Source organism: Sinocyclocheilus anshuiensis, unplaced genomic scaffold (assembly GCF_001515605.1).
Source record: "Sinocyclocheilus anshuiensis isolate Anshui unplaced genomic scaffold, SAMN03320099.WGS_v1.1 scaffold117, whole genome shotgun sequence".
NCBI lineage: Eukaryota > Metazoa > Chordata > Actinopteri > Cypriniformes > Cyprinidae > Sinocyclocheilus > Sinocyclocheilus anshuiensis.
The window spans coordinates 774,751-796,707 of NW_015536624.1; the positions used below are offsets into that span (position 1 = coordinate 774,751).

The 21,957-nt window shown below is 34.8% G+C and overlaps 2 protein-coding genes across 5 annotated transcripts in view; both read right to left on the reverse strand.

The window, feature by feature from the left end:
* Positions 1-17,077, reverse strand: part of LOC107704129 (bone morphogenetic protein receptor type-1B-like) — a 67,713-nt gene extending 50,636 nt beyond the window's left edge. The window contains exon 1 of one of the 2 annotated variants that reach the window (XM_016506995.1): positions 16,991-17,077. The gene's annotated coding sequence lies outside the window, so the exon portion shown is untranslated. Of the gene's footprint in view, positions 1-11,828; positions 11,848-16,990 lie in introns of those variants that run through there. The other variant, XM_016506988.1, reaches the window with a different exon arrangement.
* A 4,691-nt stretch (positions 17,078-21,768) lies between these two features.
* The window catches only part of pdlim5a (PDZ and LIM domain 5a), a 60,658-nt gene continuing 60,469 nt past the window's right edge, over positions 21,769-21,957 (reverse strand). For all 3 annotated transcript variants that reach the window (XM_016506965.1, XM_016506978.1, XM_016506957.1), the window contains one exon: positions 21,769-21,937. In XM_016506965.1, the coding sequence (XP_016362451.1) occupies positions 21,848-21,937 (90 nt within the window). In that variant the 3' untranslated portion in view covers positions 21,769-21,847. The remainder of the gene's footprint in view (positions 21,938-21,957) is intronic.

Genomic DNA, 21,957 nt, shown 5'->3' on the forward strand with positions numbered 1-21,957 from the left:
GGTTTCTCCTATCTCCACATATGATCATGGAGCTCAACTAGAGTGACCATCAGGTTCTTGGTCACCACACTAACCAAGGCCCTTCTCCATCAATTGCTCAGTTTGGCCAGGAGGCCAGCTCTAGGAAGAGTTCTAGCTGTTCTAAATGTCTTCCATTATGGATAATGGAGGCTACGAGATTCTGTGAACCTTCAATGCAGCAGAATTTTTTCTGAACTCTTCCCCAGATGTGTGGCTCGATGCAAACCTGTTTCTGAGCTGTTTTGACCTCAGGGCTTGATTTATCACCGATACCGATCTTTTTAAAGCCTTCTTTTTTATCATTTGCATCACTCCAATCAGGATTTTTAGACATTTATTCAGGGCCTGAATTTCATTTTTGAAAATGGGGGGAATTCCCCTCTTAGGTGACTCTTGTGAGAGGGAAAGCAGCACGGACTGTGCTTTCACACAGGAGTCCGCTACTGATCCGTGGCTGTTTACCACAAACACAACATTTATCCATTATTTTGATTTCAAATCCAAACATTGCCACTGAAAATGCTTTTTCAGCAATGCAATTCTTTTTTTACACAGTGCAGTAATACAGTCTTTCACAGACATGTACCTCCACGAGTGCCATCTATTTTTGCCTTGTTTATCTAAACGTGCTCTTTCTCTTTAAACCTAGCCAAAAAGCCATATGTGTTGACTGTGAAACACAGTAGACTTTAATAATATGCATTTATGGTGTAATTACTACATTTTCGTGTCAATCCATGTTCATATTTACTGCAAACAATGCGCTGTTACTTTAATTCAGCGCTTGCAGCGCAGCAGTAGACTCGGTGCGGAAACAATCTCTGCACTGCTGCCGACGCAACGCTCCTGGAACGCACTGCCGGACCACAGCCGTGTGCAGTGAACGCTTTAATCCGTTAACATGAGCGCGGAAAAAATACGCACCACATATGCACTGCAAACGGAGTAATGTGAACCTGGCATTATGTGTTTGCGCTGCGAGTGTGCATGAGCGCACGGTCTCCAGGAGAGAGTGCGAGCGCTGAATGGTTTAAACGCTGGCAAGAATTAAAAAGTAATGCAATTTATAAACTTTAGTGACGATGTGACACTTCCTCGATTGTGCAAGTGACAATTCCTGTGTCAACTGTGCAGCTCGCTTATAGACAGACGTGATGTGTGGTGATTTGAAGCCAATTGCGTATTTTGAGAGAGAAAGAGAGAGTGTGTGTGGTGATTCATTCACGCTGTTTGTGAAATTACGTCTCACACAAGGTTTTCAAATTACTTTATAAGTTATTTAATGAAGAAATATGGAGGTGAGTACCTCACCTTCAGCATTATAATTATTTGACTCGCGCCGAGACGGTGCCGCTGCATGTTGTGCCAAACCTCTCACGGCAGCGTCATCAGCTTGAGATCGTTTTTTTGAGATCTGCCTTTTTAGAGACCGCAGATCAATCATCCCAAAGTGATTATCGGCCGATAGTGATTGGTAGCCGATCAATCGGAGCACCCCTAATATATATATATATTTAAATGACAGCTGATTTGATACAAAGCATCAAAATATATTTTTTAAAAGATGAATGACATTTGCTTTGATTTTTGAAAAAATTTAATAAAATGTTTTTTAAATAAATGACACCTGATCTGATACACAATATCATTACTATATTTTTTAAAAATGACACCTGCTTTGAAACAAAATACATATATACAGTATCTCACAGAAGTGAGTACACCCCTCACATTTTTGTAAATATTTTATTATATCTTTTCATGCTGTATGGTCTTGGCCACAGTGGTGCAGCTCAGTTTCAGGGTCTTGGCAATCTTCTTATAGCCTTCGCCATCTTTATGTAGAGCAACAATTCTTTTTTTCAGATCCTCAGAGTGTTCTTTGCCATGAGGTGCCATGTTGAACTTCCAGTGACCAGTATGAGAGAGTGCTAGCGAAAACACCAAATTTAACACACCTGCTCCCCATTCACACCTGAGACCTTGTAACACTAATGAGTCACATGACACCGGGGAGAGAAAATGGCTAATTGGGCCCAATTTGGACATTTTCACTTAGGGGTATACTCACTTTTGTGGCCAGCGGTTTAGACATTAATGGCTGTGTGTTGAGTTATTTTGAGGGGACAGCAAATTTACACTGTTATACAAGCTGTACACTCACTACTTTACATTGTAGCAAAGTGTCATTTCTTCAGTGTTGTCACATGAAAAGATATAATAAAATATTTACAAAAATGTGAGGGGTGTACTCACTTCTGTGAGATACTGTACATATATACAATACAAAAAAATGCCATTTGCCTTGATACAAGATTATAATAACCTTTTAAAAAAATACATTACACCTTTTTAATACTAAATATCATAATATCTGTTTTAATACACTTACTTTGATGAAAAAATAGCATAATATATATTTTTTAAAACAGGACACTTGGGTTGATATTTTATATATAATGCAATGACATTCAGACAGTTTTAAGTGTGACCTAATCGACCAAATATTTATATTACACTGATTATATTATCATACTATATATATGACTCTGTTATAGGTGAGTGGTCACTACTGTATAGGCTATTAGATGTGTCTTTAATATGGCACAAATGAACAATGGAAATGCAATGAAGCATGAAAAGGACACTTGTGGCATCCATTTTTGTGTTTGTTTGTATTGATAAAGAATTTGACAAAAGAAAAGACAATGCAAATCTCCCAATCCATGTAATTTTCTGATGCTTTTTAGTGGCGAGCATTTCAAACAGGTGCACATCCTCTATTTCGCAATTACCCATAATTCTACTCATGACTCTGCCAGCTGTTACTGTGCAAACCTGCAGCTCTGAATAGTTCAGCAAATCAGCCATGCATGAAAACTTTGAAACAAGCACTGCTTCAACGTCTGTGGGAATTTTTTGGCTTACTTTATCATCCGCCAAGTTTAATCGCAAAAAATACACAGCACAGAACAAGGCGTGTCTGTTAACACTCTAGAGGAAAGGGGAAAAACACACACACACACTTCAGCCGTGCTGAACCACAGGGGAAAGACTTCACAGTGCACTGGCTTTTACGGCCGTCCCGTTTGGCAGTTGGGTAAAATATCCCAGAGCTAAAATTAGCAGCACGGCACAAAGACCCTCATTGAGAAGGACATCTGGCACGGAAAGCGAAATCACAGCGAACCTGTCCAAACCGTAAGACAGCTCAACAGCTCCCGACGGTTCACCACAAGACCACATCTCCAGATAAACTGTCCTGAGAGCAAGGTGAATCTGATAGTGCCTCAATCAGACACACTTCAGACTCGAATCCGTCTGATGACGCGCTCTAATCCTTTAGCGCCGGGACAACGGTCACCTTGGAAACTCCAAGGATTCCCTCAGAAGTCCCGAAGTGTGTGTGTGTGTGTGTGTGTGTCTCGCAGACGTATATATTTCAGCACGAGTCACTGAAGGATTATACTCGCATCTCTTCTTTCACGCTGAGCTTTAACACACACAGAACAACATTCGCTCTGATGACAGCTGCTATTGTTCGGGTAGATACTTCAGAACAATAGAAGCCATCAGCAAAGCTTCACAACACCACTAATATATCAGCCTATTACAAGCTACAAACTAGTACATCGATATGGGTTCATCTATCTGAAGAGCAGGGTGGCAAAAATGCTAAGTCAGCCAATCAGAACAGCATAATTAGAGGTTTGTACGCTCTCTGACATACAGTATATATTCTGTTTTTACGACTTAAAACACGGTCATATTGCAAACTAGACTTTGTGTAAACACTAATTAAATGAGAACCTATTTTGTATAACAATATTAAAGAATATTCAGAGATCATTACCACAAACATTTATTTAAAAAAAAAAAAATCAGTGTGGCCAAATATTTACAGTTTCAATAGTATAACCACAAGACATAAAACAATATACTATTTTAAAACACTTTTTTAACATGACGTTAGGAAGCGATTTTTTTGTAACACTAAACATTTCTGATACTAAACATAACTGAAACTAAACTATTACTATACTAAACTAACTATAATTAAACTCTAACTATTGTTAGAAAAATAACAATAACATTATTAGAAAATATTATTATTAGAAAATAAATAAATATTATTATATATTATTATAAATAAATATATATTATATATACATACAGTATATATAAATTCTGGCAACTAGTAGTAGAAAAAAATAAATAAAAACTAAAAACTGAAATATAATTAAAGCTATATAAAAATATAAAAAACTAATAAAACTACATAGAAATAAAAAAACGAATAAAAAAACAATAAAAATGATTAAAACCTAAAAACATAAATATAAATAAAATAAAAAAGCTATATACAAATATAACAAATTATTAAGGTTGTGTTCACACTTCGATTAAAACGAACTCTGGTGCGATTGATCTGTTAGTGTGGTTCATTTGAGTAAGTGTGAATGCTGCCATCCGAACCCTGGTACGCACCAAACAAGCGGACCGAGACTGCTAAAAAGATCTCAGGTCTCAGTCTGCTTCCAAATGAACTCTGGTGTGGTTTGAATGATATATAAATGCAACACGGACCAAATACTTCTAAACGAACCAAAAACAGGATGTAATGACAAGATGCGACATGAATTGACGACGTGGAACGAGTGGTGTATCCAAAACAAAATGAGCAGAGGGCAAACGTGGAGCAACGAGGAGGTAAAGTTTCTTTTATGAGCGCTTTGTGAGTTTGCAGGTAGTAAAAATAAAATCAAATGTACACGCAACAATGAGCGCGCTTAATCCAGCAGACGGCATTAGGTGTATTTGACTTAAAGCGGCGCTGAGCAGACTGATTGGTGAATGGCTACTTTGATGTTTGATGCTACTTCGAACACACTGATTGTTTGGGGTGTTTGGTAAGTTTCATCACGAAACCCGACCAATCAGGTTGTGAACGTATGACTATGCATTTAGGTTCGCTATCAAAAATGCCAGTGTGAACGCTAAGCGGACCAGGACCAAATGTATCATTTTCTTTTTTGGTCCGAACCAAACTAATCAAGAGAACCGAACTACAAGTGTGAACGCACCCTAAAAATGACAAAAGCACATAATAAAATTACCACATTTTAAACCAAATTTAACACGAAAAATTAAAATATCAAAATGATCGACAACTTCATCCCCATGACAGTGTACCGTAATAAACAATAATAACAATAATGTAAAAGTTATGATATAAATAGCTTTGACTTCAAATACACAAATTTTAACTGAAAAAAAATGATGTAATGTATAAAAATGTGATTTGATAAAATTGTGCTTTTCTACTCTCGAAAATTAGCCCATTCACTTCCTTTGTAAATGTCTTGCCATAACCTTGATTTTTTGTTTTTAGAGAAAACAAGAGAAATGCTGTCAATTGAACTTAACTTACATTAAACCTGGAATATTCATAGCAGATTTACAGTTTTTAACTCTTAACCTGGCCATTTTGACCTTTTTTTGACAAGATTATAAGCATGAAAGGTGCACATTATTGCACTTACAGGGTCTCACATGGGTTTCGCCTGTATTTCGCCGTCCCCCCTCATAATCACACCACATTTTAATGAGAACACAATGAGCTTGAGGTAGACAAAAGAGATGCTGAAACTTTATCAGATGGAGGCAGCACCAGCAGTCTCCGTTTGACACACAAGCGAGCGGCATGTGAGTGCATGTGAAATGGATATATACTGCAGCTCAGGGATGCATGATAAATGTGTTATGTGAGGGTTATCCGTCAGCAGTCTATAAGTGCATACATGAGCAGACACACATACAGCATTGATCACCAGTCCAGCCATTGAGACAGGAAGTAATGAAACTCCACTAGCATAAGCACTTTAACAGAATTGAGCACTGGAGTGGGGGTGTGGCAAACCGGAAAGGACGTAAATCAATCTTAATAGCCAATCACGAACATATAAGAGCACAGCAGGGCATCTGTGTAATGTCCCATGTGATAACTAGATTACCGTTTCTGCAGCAAATGTGACTGGTGCTTACCTGTGCTAAACTCACTGCTATGATACTAGGGTGTTAAATATATATAAAGTTTGGGGTCTGTAAGATTTTTTAAAGTCTTTTATGCTCACTAAGACTCACAAAGGCTGCAAAGGCTTTATTTGTGAAAACAGTAATATTGAGAAATATTTATTAAAATGAAAGTAACTGTTTTCTATTTGAATATATTTTAAAATGTAATTTATTCCTGTCAACAAAGCTGAATTTTCAGCATCATTATTCGAGTCTTCAGTCTCACATGATTCATTCATGATTCATCATTCTAATATGCTGATTTGCTGCTCAAGAAACATTTCTTCTTATTATCAATGATAAACAGTTGTGCTGTTTGTTGTGGAAACCATAATTCTTTTCAGGATTGTTCGATGAATAAAATGTTAAAAAAAACTGCATTTATAGAAATCTGCAAAAATATATATACACACACACACACACACACACACACACACTTAATTAAATATATTTCTTCATTTCAGTTAAAGGTGCTAATCTCATAATCAGGAAATATATGCTCTCGGGAGCACGTACATTACAAAAGCTAGTCATTTCTAGATTTCCTTTCTTTCTTTTATCTTTCTCTTTAAAGAGTGAAAATGGGTTTGTGGGTCACAGAGATGGCTGGTTTTATAATATATTGCGCGCAATGGTAGAAATGTGTCATTTCGATTTATTGTTTATACCACAGAACACATATTTAGACAGCTATGAGCGGACAGAACTGCTTTACACTATTTACACATGAGAACATCAAAGAAACATGAAAAGCACAGTTTAGTTGCACTTTGACACATTATTATAGAGGTCACAGGCAATGCATATAATGACCGAATAACCTAAAACATGTCATTCACATTTATTGTCAGAACTATCTAATTTACAATGCATAATATTTTATTATTTTGTTTCGTTATATAATGTGATACTTAACATTCTTTTTATGAATAATCGCCTTTTCATTCAGATAGAGAAAAACATCAAGTGAGCTTTTGCTTCTAAAGTATCCAAAAATAGATATTACCACATGGTTTAAATATTATTTAATATATAAACCACTTTTTCCACACACAAAAACAAAAAACTGATACAGACTGCTACGGTCACATAAAATTACTCATACCATGATATAAGATTTGGGTCACACCACCCATCCGTAGTGGGTGGATTGCAGAGGGTATTTGGCTTTTGGACAATGGAAAAATGACTGACATTATGAGTGTGTGTGGTGTTTTATTCGGCTGGTTGCCAGATCTCTTCAGAGAGAGACAGTATAATATCTGACAGCCATTAATCATAAAGCGCTCCTGGGATTTAAATGGCTCAATTTCCTCTTGATCTATATCTCTTTTCAGCAAGCGATAATATCAGCCCTGCAGACACCAGCGATCTCTCTGTCACTCACTTATACACACACACACACACACACACACACCTGGGTCAATGGGAGGTGTGTGTGATCGTATATTACCAGAGGAATGTACCGTGATAACATTATTTCCTGCATGATAAATCACTCAGATGCTTCAAAACCTGAAGCCTTTATAGACTCGCTAAACTCCGGACTGGAGATCTCATGCTCTCAAATGCTTTAAATCTGTAGCTTTGTCAACTGGGGTTCAAGAAAAGCTTCTGGGTAGTTCCTGTAGAACGACGGTTGATCTCATAGGAAAGAAAAAACATGCTTGAAAGCTCATTGATATCTCAACTGTTTCTCATAGATGACAATTTAGACAAAACAGCAAATTGAGATGCCATTCCAAACTTGAGCAAATTTTTTTTTTCCTGCAGAACACAAAATAAGATATTTTGAAGAATGTTGTGGTCCAGACAACACTGACTCACTGTACAGACAAAAGAAACACTTAAGACAATTTTCTAAATATCTTCTTTTGTGTTCCACGGAAGAAAAACAAGATGAGGATGAGTAAATAAATTCAATAAAGTTGACATTATTCAATCCTTTATGATTTACATGCTAAGGATTTAGAACAAGGATTTTGTTAAATATTTTTACTTACAATTACTGCTCCATAGAATATTTTATGTTTAAGATTGGAACAACTAGAACAATTCATATTCATTCTAAAAATGTCTGTGGCATTTCATTATTTTATTAATTTCCAACTGACTTTGCCAGATCTATAAACCACAAAAATAAAAAATAAAACTTTATATAAATAAATATAAAATATAAATCTCATATATCCAGGTAGATTTTATGCAATTGTCACTGGGCATGGCCTGCATTATCACAGAGCACTGTTTATTTCATCTGTATCTTTATTCTATTGTATTTATTTGTGTAATTGCTAGTTTTTTTTTATTTGTTCTTATTTTTATCTTATTTTTGACACTTGTCTTTAATAATGTTTGAATGTTACAATAGACTAGTAGTTTTTTTGGTGTGGTTTTGACTCAAGAATTGTGAATTGCAGATATCTAAAATGTATTAATAAATAATTATACATTAAAAATTATTATTAAATTAATTATTTAAAAATATTTTTTAATAATGTTTTTATTAAATTGTATTAATGTTTTAGAGTTGAGCTCTGGATATGTGTTCAATGTATTATACTGGGAGAGAATCATCCTTATAGCCTTGTTTGTGCAAAACATTCCTCACCTACTTCTCAGCATTATTATTGGTCAGAAACTGTATCTTTAGGCCCCATGAGTCATAATCCATCTGAAGAATCAATGTATTACTCACCTTTCTGATATAAGGACGCTCCATAACCAACCTGCAGCCAATCAGAATACAGATCACCTGTGAAGAGAAAACACACAATCAAATACGCCCAAATCCACACACCTTTCACTACATACTAAACAATTATACTACGAACACTAGCACATAACACTCCAATAAATATTGAACTTTAGGGCCTGACACTTCTCAAGTCAAATGATGCAAGCAACATCACATAAACATGAATGTGTGTGTGTGTATTAATGTGAGCAGTAGTGTCAGGGCGAGGTTGAGACTAATGGAGCTCAAACAGAGACTCCCTTTGAGTCACACACACACACACACACATACACAACCACACACGTAAATACACACAGCATGTCTGTATTATATTCAGCTAGTCATATTAGCATTCTAAACCCAAAGGAAGTGAAAAATCTAAGAAAATCTAAATAAATATAAACACCCAAACATAGTGTCTACACCACAAGCATGCTAGTTTTGTTGACTTTGCGCACTGGCAGTACAGTGAGCTTTGCTGATTGTAACAAGAGTGTTCTAATTTTTTCTGATTTGGCACACTTGCAGTGTAGACAACTTTATGATTCAAACAGGCACATTTGAGTTATGATGACTTTGCACACTTGCACTTCAGACAGCTTTGCAGAGATATAATTGTTAACTAAAACTAAAACTATTAAAAATCATTTTTGGTAACTGAAATAAAGCTGCAGTAAAATAAATATAAATATTAAATTAAAAACTTGGAATATATACACACACACACACACACACACACACACACTTAATTAAATATATTTCTTCATTTCAGTTAAAGGTGCTAATCTCATAATCAGGAAATATATGCTCTCGGGAGCACGTACATTACAAAAGCTAGTCATTTCTAGATTTCCTTTCTTTCTTTTATCTTTCTCTTTAAAGAGTGAAAATGGGTTTGTGGGTCACAGAGATGGCTGGTTTTATAATATATTGCGCGCAATGGTAGAAATGTGTCATTTCGATTTATTGTTTATACCACAGAACACATATTTAGACAGCTATGAGCGGACAGAACTGCTTTACACTATTTACACATGAGAACATCAAAGAAACATGAAAAGCACAGTTTAGTTGCACTTTGACACATTATTATAGAGGTCACAGGCAATGCATATAATGACCGAATAACCTAAAACATGTCATTCACATTTATTGTCAGAACTATCTAATTTACAATGCATAATATTTTATTATTTTGTTTCGTTATATAATGTGATACTTAACATTCTTTTTATGAATAATCGCCTTTTCATTCAGATAGAGAAAAACATCAAGTGAGCTTTTGCTTCTAAAGTATCCAAAAATAGATATTACCACATGGTTTAAATATTATTTAATATATAAACCACTTTTTCCACACACAAAAACAAAAAACTGATACAGACTGCTACGGTCACATAAAATTACTCATACCATGATATAAGATTTGGGTCACACCACCCATCCGTAGTGGGTGGATTGCAGAGGGTATTTGGCTTTTGGACAATGGAAAAATGACTGACATTATGAGTGTGTGTGGTGTTTTATTCGGCTGGTTGCCAGATCTCTTCAGAGAGAGACAGTATAATATCTGACAGCCATTAATCATAAAGCGCTCCTGGGATTTAAATGGCTCAATTTCCTCTTGATCTATATCTCTTTTCAGCAAGCGATAATATCAGCCCTGCAGACACCAGCGATCTCTCTGTCACTCACTTATACACACACACACACACACACACCTGGGTCAATGGGAGGTGTGTGTGATCGTATATTACCAGAGGAATGTACCGTGATAACATTATTTCCTGCATGATAAATCACTCAGATGCTTCAAAACCTGAAGCCTTTATAGACTCGCTAAACTCCGGACTGGAGATCTCATGCTCTCAAATGCTTTAAATCTGTAGCTTTGTCAACTGGGGTTCAAGAAAAGCTTCTGGGTAGTTCCTGTAGAACGACGGTTGATCTCATAGGAAAGAAAAAACATGCTTGAAAGCTCATTGATATCGCAATTGTTTCTCATAGATGACAATTTAGACAAAACAGCAAATTGAGATGCCATTCCAAACTTGAGCAAATTTTTTTTTTCCTGCAGAACACAAAATAAGATATTTTGAAGAATGTTGTGGTCCAGACAACACTGACTCACTGTACAGACAAAAGAAACACTTAAGACAATTTTCTAAATATCTTCTTTTGTGTTCCACGGAAGAAAAACAAGATGAGGATGAGTAAATAAATTCAATAAAGTTGACATTATTCAATCCTTTATGATTTACATGCTAAGGATTTAGAACAAGGATTTTGTTAAATATTTTTACTTACAATTACTGCTCCATAGAATATTTTATGTTTAAGATTGGAACAACTAGAACAATTCATATTCATTCTAAAAATGTCTGTGGCATTTCATTATTTTATTAATTTCCAACTGACTTTGCCAGATCTATAAATCACAAAAATAAAAAATAAAACTTTATATAAATAAATATAAATCTCATATATCCAGGTAGATTTTATGCAATTGTCACTGGGCATGGCCTGCATTATCACAGAGCACTGTTTATTTCATCTGTATCTTTATTCTATTGTATTTATTTGTGTAATTGCTAGTTTTTTTTTATTTGTTCTTATTTTTATCTTATTTTTGACACTTGTCTTTAATAATGTTTGAATGTTACAATAGACTAGTAGTTTTTTTGGTGTGGTTTTGACTCAAGAATTGTGAATTGCAGATATCTAAAATGTATTAATAAATAATTATACATTAAAAATTATTATTAAATTAATTATTTAAAAATATTTTTTAATAATGTTTTTATTAAATTGTATTAATGTTTTAGAGTTGAGCTCTGGATATGTGTTCAATGTATTATACTGGGAGAGAATCATCCTTATAGCCTTGTTTGTGCAAAACATTCCTCACCTACTTCTCAGCATTATTATTGGTCAGAAACTGTATCTTTAGGCCCCATGAGTCATAATCCATCTGAAGAATCAATGTATTACTCACCTTTCTGATATAAGGACGCTCCATAACCAACCTGCAGCCAATCAGAATACAGATCACCTGTGAAGAGAAAACACACAATCAAATACGCCCAAATCCACACACCTTTCACTACATACTAAACAATTATACTACGAACACTAGCACATAACACTCCAATAAATATTGAACTTTAGGGCCTGACACTTCTCAAGTCAAATGATGCAAGCAACATCACATAAACATGAATGTGTGTGTGTGTATTAATGTGAGCAGTAGTGTCAGGGCGAGGTTGAGACTAATGGAGCTCAAACAGAGACTCCCTTTGAGTCACACACACACACACACACATACACAACCACACACGTAAATACACACAGCATGTCTGTATTATATTCAGCTAGTCATATTAGCATTCTAAACCCAAAGGAAGTGAAAAATCTAAGAAAATCTAAATAAATATAAACACCCAAACATAGTGTCTACACCACAAGCATGCTAGTTTTGTTGACTTTGCGCACTGGCAGTACAGTGAGCTTTGCTGATTGTAACAAGAGTGTTCTAATTTTTTCTGATTTGGCACACTTGCAGTGTAGACAACTTTATGATTCAAACAGGCACATTTGAGTTATGATGACTTTGCACACTTGCACTTCAGACAGCTTTGCAGAGATATAATTGTTAACTAAAACTAAAACTATTAAAAATCATTTTTGGTAACTGAAATAAAGCTGCAGTAAAATAAATATAAATATTAAATTAAAAACTTGGACTGAACTTGAAAATTATAAATACTGCCTTGAAAAATAAATTGAAGTACCAAAATTACTAAAACTGAAACAAAAATAAAGCGATACAGAAAATTACAAAATTACTAAAACTAGTCTTCCATAATAGTTTTCCCTTTAAATATAAATATATACTCGTCGTCAAGAAATGGAAGTATTGCTAATATTGACCGCATACATTTCCAAGTAAAATGGCTTCGCTAAGTGTTGTTAGTTTTAATTAACAATATAAAAAATTGTTTCCGTTCATTTTAATTTTAGTAGAAATACATAATTTATCAAATAAAATAAAATAAAATTTTAGAAGTATTGCTAATATTGACCGCATACATTTCCAAGTAAAATGGCTTAGCGACAGTGTTGTTAGTTTTAATTAACAATATAAAAAATTGTTTCCGTTCATTTTAATTTTAGTAGAAATACATAATTTATCAAATAAAATAAAATAAAATTTTAGAAGAACTTGAAAAACTTAAAAATCAGAAAGCTATTTTGGCAACAATGTGAAATAAGTAAGCTGAAGTACTAAAATTGTTAAAACAAATGGAATTTAAAAAAATAAAATGTGAAAATAAAATGATTATTTAAAATAAAAATAACTGCACAATATAGAATATTTTTTAAAAATAAAATAAAAAACAAAAGCGCATAACTAAAATTTCAATGAAAACTGAAAATAGAAAAATAAAAGCTACTTAAAAATGAATAAATAATATAATAGTATATAAATGATACTAAAATAACTGCTTATTGAACAAGAAAAAACATAAGATGGATCTTGATTATAAGCATTAGTTTTTGATTGGATTGTGAAAAGTCAAGAGTTGCATCATAGACATCAAGTGAGTTATATTACAGGAAGAGCAAGTTATGACATTTTGATTTCATGTTGATTATAAGTGTTCTAGTTTTGTCGACTTGCGCTGTTGATGGAGTTTACACACATTCCTTCACTCTCTCTCATACACACACTCACATCTGCTGTTCGACTCTGGCTGGTCGTTGAGTCTTTCCTGCCTAGTCCCATGACGAAAGGTGGGGGGTGAGGTAAGAATTGGACGCTTTATGCCATATGGTCACACACTCTCCAACGTGAACTCCACATAACACACACTGACACACAGCTGGACATGATTAGTGCCTCTGTGTGCGTGTGTGTGTGTGTGTGTGTGTGTGTGTGTGTGTGAGCTCACATAGTTTCAGGTCTCTCACTCTCTGTTCATCCGTGACATTGGACCTACAGTCATATTAGTGAACTTATTTTGATATCACACACAACGAAGATGTTACTGTTGTAAAATACTACTGCACAACACATAACCGGAAAAACAACAATAGCGTGCAAACGATTATAGTTATAGTTAGGATTCTTTGTATTTTATTTATTCATGTTTTAGGTTAAATATTTATAGCAACAGGCATGACTGTAAAGAAAACTTCTTTAATGAAGATTTCAGCATGTTATCAGAGACACTGTCTCTAAATCATTGCCGCTATAGCCATATTTTTGTAACAAATGCATCAATTTTAACAATACATTTTAAGATAATTACTGTGCACTGTTATGTTAGATTCAGTCTGCATTTTATAAAATACTGGTCTATGTACGCATGCAAACAGACATATTTGGATGTTATGTCACATCTCCCGTTGTTTGTTTATTTGTGCCTTGCACCACTTTAGGTCCATCTCAAGTTAAAAATATCTTTAAAATGCATCTTGAGACCTATAAATTCTTCTGAATTCTGTCCAGCTGATGTTGCTATTGTTAACTAAGACTAAAACTATTAAAAATAATTTCCGTTAACTAAAATAAAGTTGAGTTTAAAACTTTTTTTTTTTAGGCGTGTTCTAAAAAACCCGTCTGATCAGATTATACAGGGTTAAGGCACATCAATCAACTAGTCCATAATAAAAATATGTTGTTCTCACATATTTAAACCCACACCAATTCATCTAGTATACTATATTTTGATGTACTCTAAAGGTAATTGTTTAACATGTTTTAACGATCACGAAAATATATAAAGGGTATACGCAACACAGTGAAATCAAGCTATAGTGACTTTGCTAAACACTGAAGACATTGTGTGAACTGAGCTTCAGTCAACAATTGATTCTTGTGTTCATGGAGCAGATGGTTCATAAAAGTCAAAAATCAAGCAGCTAATGGACACAAACAGTCTGATTTCTCCATTATCCCAAGAGAAAGTCTCTCCTGTTGGGATTACCCTCTAAGTGCTGAAAGAGTAGAGGCTATCAAGATAGTGTGAGTTAACTCCTTATCAGAGCAGTTAAAAGTTTCTGTCGCTGTATCATATTCCCAGCAGACGTGTCCTGAACACCCTATATCATGACCAAATCAGCAGTGCAAACCTATCCAGTGTGTTAAAGGAATATTCTGGTTTCAGCGGTTCAAGCTGAGCTGAATCGACAGCATTTTTGGCATATTGTTTATTACCACAAAAAAATAATTTCCACTTGTCGCTACAAATCTGGGTTACAGTGAGGCACTTTACGGTGTAAGTCAACATGGCCAATCTGTAAAGGTTAAAATACACACTGCTTCAATAATATAACCACAAAAAGCTAACTATATACATGTTAACACAATGTTAATTTAAAAAAAATTATAAAAAATAAACAAATTTACTTTTGTGTAAAGTTACATCTGATTTTAAAACTTTGTCGCAATGACAATGCAACAAAACCATAAAATGACTGTAAAAAATATATAAATAGCTTTACAGCTTCAAATAATTGAAATAAAAACCACTTACTAAACTTCTTTTCTCTGTTTAGTTATATCCAATGTTATACAACTGTCATGAAAATGCAACACCATAAACCCTAAAATGACGATGATTTAAACAGTTTTACACCGTCAAATTGAAGTAGAAAGAAGAATGTAAGTACTTTAATAAAATTATAAGCTTGGAGGCAGGACTATCTGTTTGCCTGACCAACAGCAGTTGTTCATGGGAAACTTGTTTGAAAACAGGCAGTATTTCTAATGCAGTGACACACTTCAGCTTTTTTAATGTTACTATAAAGTGTAACTCCAAAATATCACAATACAAACTCTCCAAAAGCATATGACAAGGAGAAGATCTTCAATTATTTCCCTAACAAAAAAGTGCTGTGCTGCAATAGTACAATGATGTACCAGATGTTAAAGGGGTCATATGATGCGATTTCAAGTTTTCCTTTCTCTTTGGAGTGTTACAAGCTCTTGGTGCATAAAGAAGATCTGTAAAGTTGCAAAGACTAAAGTCTCAAATCCAAAGAGATATTCTTTATAAAAGTTAAGAGTCAACCACGCCTACCTAAAACGCCTTGTTCTAACACGCCCCCACATGTCTACATCACGCCGTGGGAAGATTTGCATAACGCCGCCCAAATGTTCACGCAAAGAAAGAAGGCGTAACTTTTATTCTCGCTGTAGTATTGTTGCCGCCGCCGCCATGTCGTGAAGACGCTGTGTGCTTCGTTGTGAAAGCGAAACTACTTTGTTTGGCCTTCCAAAAGAGGACGATATCTGCTTCGTCATGCCTGGAGCTGATCCATGCTGGTCGCTGAGGGAATACATCAACTTCGCGCTGTGGATCGCCGGATCGGCTTTCACCATGGACAAAGCGGAGTGGTTGCCGCAAGCCCGCCCACCGCGCCGTTCTCAAGCCCGCCGGCCTCCGCTCACTCTAGCCCGCAGTGTGTGACGCTGTGTTTCGTTGTGAAAGCGAAACTACTTTGTTTGGCCTTCCAAAAATGGACACGACTAAATGTTCTTTTTAGCAGCATCATATGACCCCTTTAATACCATGGTGTTGTGATATACAACATTGTACTGAATATTTACAATTTTCATATGCTATAGTAGTTATGTCGTACTTTGCAAAGTAATTCAAAGAACATGGTAACGTTACCTGTCGACAAAACATGGTAATAAATTAGTTTTACTGCATTTTACTGAATCATGTTGTTAACAGGTCTAAAGACACAAACTGTGAAAAGTGTTGGTTTCATAAAAACCTGTCCAGTATAACAATCATTTATCATGTTAACCGTAGGTTACCCTAAAATACCACAGTAGCTACAGTTAGGTACTATTATACTATACATCACATATAGTTATAGTATTAATAGATCTCCTTAATATGCTCTCTTTTGGGTATACAGTACGATAGTAACTTATTTCGGTGGATATTTACCATGGTAAATGTTTGTAACAATGTACAGTGCAATCCAAAGAGCTAGTCTACGAACCGTCATCAGAACGCACCGATTAAACGTTACAATTCATTGAAATCAATCGCAGATCTGTTAAAAGAGCAGATATACCACGAGACCGATCCGAGTCACTTCTCTCCGCTAAAAAGACGGGACTGACTGGATTCTTACCCGTTCTGAAGTCCAAGTCTCCGTGATTTCTTGCTAAAAGCTCCAGAGGGTCCGCGAGTCCGTGTGAATGATGTGTCAGTTCTTCAGCGTTCGTCAACATCAGCAGCGCGAGACGCGCGGGAACTCCACGACACCGACTACCGGTGGCTCGCGCACGCTGACAGACCAACTCAACCACATAGTGGCTTAGTCAGGTGACTTAGAACCTAAATAAATACATGCAAACAACGATTAACTACCTACACAAGGGTAGTTCACATATTTAGTTTATAAAATACATTTATTGTAAACAATTACAGGTGCATCTCAATAAATTAGAATGTCGTGGAAAAGTTCGTTTATTTCAGTAATTCAACTAAAATTGTGAAACTCGTGTATTAAATAAATTCAATGCACACAGACTGAAGTAGTTTAAGTCTTTGGTTCTTTTAATTGTGATGATTTTGGCTTCTAATTTATTGAGATGCACCTGTATTGCAATTTATTAAATAATAGTAGACCTTTTCCATTATGACTTGTTTTATGATTCTAATTTAACTAAATAAAATAAATAAATAAATAGCCCATTAAATATTTTAAACAGAATGTTTTGGACTGCTTTACTTTATATATATATATTTATATTTATTTATTTTAATATATCAGTTATTTTATTATTGGAGTTTTTGTTACTATTTTGAATTTTCTGTTTCCACCTTAATTTTAGTTAAAGCAATATTATTGTGTTTTTGTCATTTTTGTTAGGTTTTTTTATGTCGATATAGTTTTTATCTATTTTTATTTATTAGATTATTTAGTTTTAGTTATTTAGTACTTCAAGTTAAACTAAACAAAAATGAGAATGATGTTGCCTTGGCCACTGGCTGAAATCAAATATTTTTTTTATGTATATATTTTAGTTAACATTTATTTTATTTCGAGCGACAAAAAATGTTTTTATGGTTTTAGTTTTTATTAACTATAATAACCCCGCATATGGTTTAATTCTTTTACTTTATTCTTCTTAAATTATTGTCAATAAACAACATAATCACAACTTGTGACAACATGCCCCACTATTCAAAAAAGTACCACCACAAAGGCAATGCCATGAGATACGCTTGGAATACCATGGTATTCTCTGACGTACCTCACAGTACCATGTAAATACCATGGTACATATATGGTAAACAAAGAGGACCACGGTACAAATCAATGTAGGACTACCCTATGATACCATTACTAAACTTGGACAATTTATATTGCACATACTATCAAAAATCTTTAATAACTAATATAATTTGGTTAAGCAGTTTTTTTTTTACAGCTTTCAAATCTTCAGATGAATTGAGCCACCCTCCCTCAGACTAGTGTGAAGAGAGAGGACGAGGAGAAAAGACAGAAAGCGAGAGAAGGTGTTCTTTGTGGCCGGAGTGAATGTGTTGGGCAGAGGTCACGACCCCTGAGCTCCTGTGCTGGTGTGAGTTACGGCCATTACAGCCAAACCACTCACCTGAGAGAGAGAAACACACACAACGCTTCACTTTGACACTAAACTTTTTACATCCTGAAGAAAATGCTTGCTACAAAGTTGCTAAGGTGTTGTGGTGGTGGCTTACTCGCCCAAAAGAGTCCTCTATCCTCAAGTCTATGATATTTTGATTGCCAGATATGGCTCAATTCATGATTCACCTCTCCTGAATCAGCAGCATGAGGAGTCATTCATGTCTGGAGCACAAATGCATCATAAAGTTTGCATTTAAGAGTTTGCTTAAATGACTAACACCAAATATGAGCAATAATGATGCTGCCTCGGATGGAAAATGTCCTTAAAAGGTACAATATGGGAGAACTGACTCAGTTTGAGACTTTAAAAAGGTTATTTATTTATCAGTGTGTGTGGATCTGTAACCCTATAGCCTATAAAATAGAAAATACAGCCCTTGTTACTTATTTTCACCCTTTTTTCCCCAAGGAAAAAAAATATTCTTGAAAAATCCAAAAAGTACAAAAAAAAAGAAGAAGGAGGAATTCCATACAGTTCACCAAAAAATTTTCCATATACATTTTAATAATTGGAGGTAAATAAGAGGTAAAATATTGAAATTGATGGGACAGCAGAGTGTTGGTATTTTATTTTTAATAAAACTTGTATAAAAGCAAACATGAGTTTTTAAAAGTTTTACAAAAACAGAAATTGTTGAAAGTGCAAATCTAATATTCTAATATTATCATTAACAAAATAAAAAATACATAAAACAGGCATAAAAACAAGCATTTCACACAATATAGTAAAAGCAGAGTTGCCCACTATCGCATAGAAATAAATACACTTCCCTTCAATTCCCGTTTACAAATGCATATAATTTCCTTCTACTGTGAAACACAAAATGTGCAGTTTGGAAAAGGCTAAAAAAGCACCATAAAACGAGTCCATATTCTGCTGTAAATTTCTTATGTGTTCATTTCATTTCTGGTTGCATAATTCCTTTAAGAACAGCTGATCATTTCAGAGTTTTCATTTCCTTATTCAGTATGTTACTTATGTATTTCTTATCTAAGTGAGGAAGTGAGTTTGCTATTTTGCACTTACAGTACAGTTCCATCATTCTGTTGTGTCTGAAATAAAGTCTGTGTTTAACATAAACTCAAGATATTTTCACATTTTATTCTACAACATAAAATACATCAGTAATACCCCACTTGTGATTATTTTAACCTTTTATGTATGTGTCTTGTGGCTAACTGGGACTACAGAGCTTGTCAGGGACATCAAAAAGCTCTAGTCTGCTCTCACAGCCTTATTGTGTTTATAATAATACTTTCTGGTTTTAAAAAAATACTGAGAGTTGTCGGAAACGTAAAGGTTGTGAAAAGTCATGTGACCGTTTATAATTCATTCTACAACATAAAATACATCAGTAATACCCCACTTATGATTATTTTAACCTTTTATGTATGTGTCTTGTGGCTAACTGGGACTACAGAGCTTGTCAGGGACATCAAAAAGCTGTAGTCTGCTCTCACAGCCTTATTGTGTTTATAATAATACTTTCTGGTTTTAAAAAAATACTGAGAGTTGTCGGAAACGTAAAGGTTGTGAAAAGTCATGTGACCGTTTATAATTCATTTATAGCCTTTGTTTAGTTTCCTACTTCTGGTGACTGTGTTTAGGCCTTCAAAAGTTGTGTTTATTTGTGAAGATCATCTTGATGAATAAACGTGTAAGACTTTTGTCAGTCACTGCGCTTAATTTCTCCAATAATCCAGATCCAATGGAAAAATCCTATTGGTTTTTGTCAAGGGATGCAGGATGATACGCACTTCCTCGCTGGACTACAAAAAAACATCATCACTGCAGCGTTTTATGTCAGATAAACTAATGTGCATTTCTTCAGAATTTTCTCATTCCAATTGTTTGGTCCTTATTTTATTAAACAATACACAAATTCAATGAAGTGAGGAAATTAAAGGGATAGTTCTTCACCCAAACATAAAAATCCTGTCATCATTTACTAACCTTACTCAACCAAGTTCCAATCCAGTTTCTTTTTTCTGTTGAACACAAAAGATATTTTGAAGAATGTTGGTGACTAAACATTTGATGGTCCCCATTGACTTCCATGGGTTTTTTTTTCAATAATATGTTAGTCAATGGGGACCAGCAAGTGTTTGGTTACACACATTCTTTAGAATATCTTATTTTATGCTCAACAGAAGAAAGAAGCTGGATTGGAACTTGAGGGCGAGCAAATCTAAATGATGACAATTTTCATTTTGGGGTCAACTATCCCTTTCAAAAATAAAAAAAGATCCTTCTTTAATTTGATCAAATAACACCAACATAAGTTTCCAAAGTGCTGTTCACACATAAGCATCTTCTAACAGATCATCCTTCATTCAAAACACATCAGAATTGCTTTTCTTTCGAGTATATGTAATTTATATCTTTGTAAATATGTGAAGAGTTCATTTGCAAAAACCGATAACTCGACAAAAACCGATAAATTTTTTTTTTTTTCAGAAATCAAGTTTTTTTTATTGCGCATTCCAAGTAATATCAATCAAACTGCAGTTGGGTTGTTTTGATTAAGTAATAATAACTTAAACAAATACAGGTAATTTACTAAATTAAAGTTCATTGAAAGTATGTTTTTTTTTACATATTAAAAGTTTGTTTTATAGCAAAAGCAGATAACTCCAACAGTCGTTTTTTGGCAAAAGCAGATAACTCCACATTTCATGTTTTAGAGTTTAAAGAAACACTGGTTTAATCTTTGTAATCTCCTCACATGACAATGTAGATGCCTGACAAACGTTGTTGTTGTTGTGATCATAAACTGTATGGATGCGATTACACGCAATACACGGAGCTTTTCCCTCACCATTGTAACGCGCTGCTTTTGCAAGGTTCCGTGAAAACGTTTCAGCTTTTATTTTCCTTTTTCGCCCTGAAGAAGATATCACAGGTTCATCAAGTTCGTCGAAATTATCCAATGCTCCATCCTCGATCACTTTAAGTCAGCTTTGACGAAACTCCTCTCAGCTAGCACAACTTTTCGAAGTGAAAGTAGCCTTGTCACCTGACCTGAATACAGTGCGCTGTTTCGCTAAAATGGACTTATCGGCTTCTGTTCAAAAACAACAATGGCCCTTTGGGCTTCTGCGGTAAAACGTGAACTTGCGATGCCTTGAAAGTGGACAAAACAGGCTTTTTTGACAAAACGTGTTTAGGGTTCAGATCGCCCTATATGTGGAGAATAATGCAAGGCAATCAGCTCATTTTTTTAAAGTGGCGTTTATCGGTTTTTGCAAATGAACTCTTCATGTGTTATTTAATTTTTTTCTTATACTTCAACAGCTGTTTTCACTGTGCATTTATATTTTGAGAGTGTGAGCGTGTTTCTTGCAAAGCGGTTTGTCCTTTTTGGCGAAGAAGGTCTGACCCTCCAGACTGACGCTGCACACCTGAAGAGAACACAGCGGTC